This window comes from Salvelinus sp. IW2-2015, unplaced genomic scaffold (genome assembly GCF_002910315.2).
Source record: "Salvelinus sp. IW2-2015 unplaced genomic scaffold, ASM291031v2 Un_scaffold16416, whole genome shotgun sequence".
In the NCBI taxonomy this organism is placed as follows: domain Eukaryota; kingdom Metazoa; phylum Chordata; class Actinopteri; order Salmoniformes; family Salmonidae; genus Salvelinus; species Salvelinus sp. IW2-2015.
Window position 1 is genome coordinate 400054 of NW_019957576.1, and position 5117 is coordinate 405170.

The following is a 5117-nucleotide window of genomic DNA, read 5'->3' on the forward strand; positions in this document are numbered from 1 at the left end:
GTTGAGAGTGAGGTTATTTTCCTGTCACCACTCTGCCAGGGCCCTCACCTCCTCCCTGTAGGCTGTCTTGTCATTGTTGGTAATCAGGCCTACAACTGTTGTGTCGTCTGCAAACKTAATGATTGAGTGGCCACGCAGTCATACACAAAATAGCACAATTGGTCAGGAGCCCATAAAATGTCTGCTATTCCCTCCAGCGTCAAACCTGTATTAGATAGTGATTGTATCATACTGATCAGATCACAAAACCTACATGTTAATGGCAAGGGAAAGAAGAGAGAGATGGAGAGAGAGAGTAGAGAGAGAGAGAGAGAGAGAGAGAGAGAGAGAGAGAGAGAGAAAGAGAGAGGAGAGAGAGAAGAGGAAGAGAGAGAGAGAGAGAGAGAGAGAGAGAGAGAGAGAGAGAGAGAGAGAGAGAGAGAGAGAGAGGGGAGAGAGAGAGAGGAGAGAGAGAGAGAGAGAGGAGAGAGAGGAGGAGAGAGAGAGAGAGAGAGCACACCAGCCCCTCCAAAATGTGCGTCAGCGAAAGTGTTTAGACTGGGGATCCAGCCCACTCACACACACTTTCCCTTTAGGCACACATCAACAGCAGTACTTAATTTGGGAATGGGAAGATCATACCAAATAATCATGTTAGAGAACAAGGTTTTTTCCTGTTTTGTATTCTATAGTGTTCTCCTGGTAATCAAGATGTACATCATAGCAATCATCACTGGACAAGTAAGGCTGCGCAAAAAGGTAAGASACTCTGTGCGTCCTAGCTGACAGTTTATTAGGCTAATTCGGTATTTGATGTATGCTTTGAATGTCTTAGTTCCTAAAGTCAAGTTCTGCGCTGTATAAACATTGGTCAGGGTATTCATTCTCTCTCTCATGTGAAGGCTTTTGCGAACCCAGAGGACGCGCAGAGACATGGTGGCCTCCAGCACTTCAGACAGGATCCAGATGTAGAGCGGTGCCAAAGGTGAGAGGAAAGATTACTGTTATCTGATTTGAATGTAGCCTTGCCTATTGAGATTGATGGTAGATTACATTTTAAGTGGTCTGAAATTTAACAGTAATAGTAAACTTTWGTATTTTTCTCAAACATGTGAATAGAGAATTTTATCTGGATCTTGTTGAAATCTTTACAGATAATTTGTGGCATTTTTGTTTTAATTTCATGGATGTTTGTTCTCCAGCCTCGGGCTGGGGATATGGTTCAGTGTCTGTGTTGTTTGAACTTGTCGGGATATGATACATGACAGCAGAAAAAACATTTAAAAAAAACTTTTCTCCTTCACTTGGGGCCTCTCTGACCAGAGCCATTTATGACAGGAAATATGTTGAGCTGAGCAGGCATTCATGCACTGATGCACAATAAAATGGAATGCTTCATGACTGGTATCATTTAGGTCCAATTAATTGTGCAGAGTTTTATTGAAAGGCTTCTAAAGTTTAATTTCCATGTACTTTAACATTTCAGACTTGATTTGCCCAATGAAAAGTGTATCAACCCCTACAAAATGGAATTGTGTGGAGTTAAGTTTAATTCTTATCAGGGCAGGTCTCCTACAATAATATTAGTACAGGAGTGGCTTTGTAGCCAGAGTAAGCCATTGAATGGTGGTTTCAGTCTGCACTCCTATTCATCTTAAACTCCTAAGATTCTGGAGGGGTATATGCTTGTCCAGCTCTGCCAAAATAGTCAAACATTTAAAGGTCAAGAGTGAATTTTGTTTAGTCAAATCCATGGGAGGTCCTGGGTCCTTTTCCATATATTGATGTTGATTGGTTGGAGTGGTACTTTAATATTAAACAAAGTAAGATGAACAACACACTGCAATTCTCTGAGATTACATACAAMCTTCCTCTTCCTTCCTTTTTCTGAGCAAATCTGATTTAATTGGAATGAAAATGTGTAGTATTGAGTCTACAACTGTTTAGGCTCTTGAGGGTAATTGAAATCCATAGTCTGTGTTTTACAACTGACTCAGCTAGCTGACGGTAAAGCCCATGCTTAAATAGAGACATTCTATATGTCCATTTAGAGACAGAGACTGGAATACCTGAGAGGAATGTTCCTCTTGTGTAAAAGTGTGTGTCAGTCAGAGGAGAGGAAGTGATTCACTTTTAGGAAGAGACCTGGATAAGCAGCTATACTCCCAGACTCTTGTAATGGAGAGTTTCTACGCTCAACCTGTGTTGTATGTTGTGTGTGTGTGTGTGTGTGTTGTGTGTTGTGTGTGTGCTGTGTGGTGTGTGTGTGTGTGTGTGTGTGTGTGTGTGTGTGTGTGTGTGTGTGTGTGTGTGTGTGTGTGTGTGTGTGTGTTGTGTGTGTGTTCCTCTGTTATTCACTAGGCTAAACCCATCCCTAATGTTGGCTAATCGAAAAAGTGTGTGTGTCAGTGTGTGTGATGTTGAGTAATCATAGCGGAAGTGTTTTCACTGTTTGGGTCAGTGCCAGACTGCTGAGTCACACAACCGTATACCGTAAATTCCGGGAATTAACTTATGATTCAAAACAGATGTGTGAGCATGGAGAGCAGTTGTGTGTATCCAGGCTACTTGTTGAGTGCAAATCACTTAGTTATTCGCTTAAAAACTCATACCTTCGTGATAATGAATATACCCAATCAATTAATATCTAAAAATATACATCTAATCTAATATTCTCTTTTGTGTGTTTCAGGGCTCACCGTAACGACATGGAGAATATCGTCCCCTTCCTGTTCCTGGGGGCCGTCTACTCCCTGATTGGCCCGTCGCTGGCCGTGGCCCGCGCTCACTTCCTGGTCTTCTTCCTATTCCGCATGCTCCATACGCTGGCCTACCTCTGTGTCCTGCGGGCACCCACGCGCTCCCTGGCCTACGTGATCGCCCAGGTGCCCTGCATCTCCATGGCCGTTCAGATTCTCGCGGCGGTGTCCTCGTATGCGTGTTCTGACTCTATTGGTGACCGCGTCAATCTGTGACCAATCTCAGTGGATGATTAGGGCCTGATAAGAGCAGTAGAGAATACTGCTTGTAAGAGGGACAGATGTTTTTCATATGAGGGAAATCCTAAAGACTGTATTGTCATCAGACTGCAATGCTACATTAGCAGTTTGTGCCTCTCAGCAATGCTCTATGAAGTGTACACTGTTGTGCTCCAGCTAGTACATCTTCATGTAGTACTGTATTCTGCTACATCTTAGTCACATAGCAGACGATCTTGTCCAGAGCAACTTGCAGACGCCTTGCTCAAGGGCACATAGACCAATTTTTCACCTAGTTGGCTCKGGGATTTAAACCAGCAACCTTTCAGTTTTAGCCCAATGCTCTTAACGGCCAGGCTACCTACAGTGTGGAGAACAAGTATTTGATACACTGCTGATTTTGCAGGTTCTCCTACTTACAAAGCATGTAGAGGTCTGTAATTTTTATCATAGGTACACTTCAACTGTGAGAGACGGAATCTAAAACRAAAATCCAGAAAATCACACTGAATGATTTTTAAATAATTAATCTGCATTTTATTGCATGACATAAGTATTTGATCACCTACCAACCAGTAAGAATTCCGGCTCTCACAGACCTGTTAGTTTTTCTTTAAGAAGCCCTTCTGTTCTCCACTCATTACCTGTATTAACTGCACCTGTTTGAACTCGTTACCTGTATAAAAGACACCTGTCCACACACTCAATCAAACAGACTCCAACCTCTCGACAATGGCCAAGACCAGAGAGCTGTGTARGGACATCAGGGATAAAATTGTAGACCTGCACAAGGCTGGGATGGGCTACAGGACAATAGGCAAGCAGCTTGATGAGAGGCAACCAACTGTTGGCGCAATTATTAGAAATGGAAGAAGTTCAAGATGACGGTCAATCACCCTCGGTCTGGGCTCCATGCAAGATCTCACCTCGTGGGGCATCAATGATCACGAGGAAGGTGAGGGATCAGCCCAGAACTACACGGCAGGACCTGGTCAATGACCTGAAGAGAGCTGGGACCACAGCCTCAAAGAAAAACCATTAGTAAGCACACTACGCCGTCATGGATTAAATTCTGCAGCGCACGCAAGGTCCCCCTGCTCAAGCCAGCGCATGTCCAGGCCCGTCTGAAGTTTGCCAATGACCATCTGGATGATCCAGAGAGAATGGGAGAAGGTCATGTGGTCTGATGAGCACAAAATAGAGCTTTTTTGGTCTAAACTCCACTCGCCGTGTTTGGAGAAGAAGAAGGATGAGTACAACCCCAAGAAACACATCCCAACCGTGAAGATGGAGGTGGAAAACATCATTCTTTGGGGATGCTTTTCTGCAAAGGGACAGAACGACTGCACCGTATTGAGGGAGGATGGATGGGCTCATGTGATCGGAGATCCCCCTCCCCCATGGGCCAACAACCTTCCTTCCCCTCAGTAAGAGCATTGGAAGATGGGTGTGTTGGAGGCTTCCAGGCATGACAATGACCCCGAAACACACAGCCAGGGGCAACTAAGGGAGTGGCTCCGTAGAAGATCAACGGTCCTGGAGTGGCCAGCCAGTCTCCAGACCATGAACCCAATAGAACATCTTGGGAGGGAGCTGAAAGTCCTATTGCCAAGCGACAGCCCCAAACCTGAAGGATCTGAGAAGGTCTGTATGGAGGGTGCCGGCCAAAAATCCCTGCTACGTGTGTGCAAACCTTGCGGTCAAGAACTACAGAAACGTATGATCTCTGTAATTGCAAACAAATGTTTCTGTACCAAATATTAAGTTCTGCTTTTCTGATGTATCAAATACTTATGTCATGCAATAAAATGCAAATTATTTACTTAAAAATCATAGAATGTGATTTTCTGGATTTTTGTTTTAGATTCTGTCTCTCACAGTTGAAGTGTACCTATGTTAAAAATTACAGACCTCTACATGCTTTGTAAGTAGGAAAACCTGCAAAATTGGCAGTGTGTCAAATACTTGTTCTCCCCACTGTATATGCTACAGAATGTTGAAGTCAATTGACTCCCTCTGAAGGTCATGGGGACACTACTCTCTGAAGAAAAAGGTTAACCTTTCGATTAACATGTAACTTTGTAACCAATTAATTGTGTTGACATGTTTTTTTTATACACAAGTCAATRTTACTTGTTTTAATCTTTTTCATTCTGTATT

At 43.4% G+C, this 5117-nt stretch overlaps 1 protein-coding gene across 1 annotated transcript; it reads left to right on the forward strand.

Moving 5' to 3' along the window:
* The first annotated feature begins 536 nt into the window (after nt 1–536).
* On the forward strand, nt 537–3773 carry LOC112080661 (prostaglandin E synthase-like). The gene is made up of 3 exons (XM_024146504.2): nt 537–738; nt 882–964; nt 2672–3773. Exons 1-3 carry the CDS (start codon nt 607–609, stop codon nt 2952–2954), a joined length of 498 nt encoding a protein of 165 aa, XP_024002272.1. The 5' UTR covers nt 537–606; the 3' UTR covers nt 2955–3773.
* Nucleotides 3774–5117: the final 1344 nt, after the last annotated feature.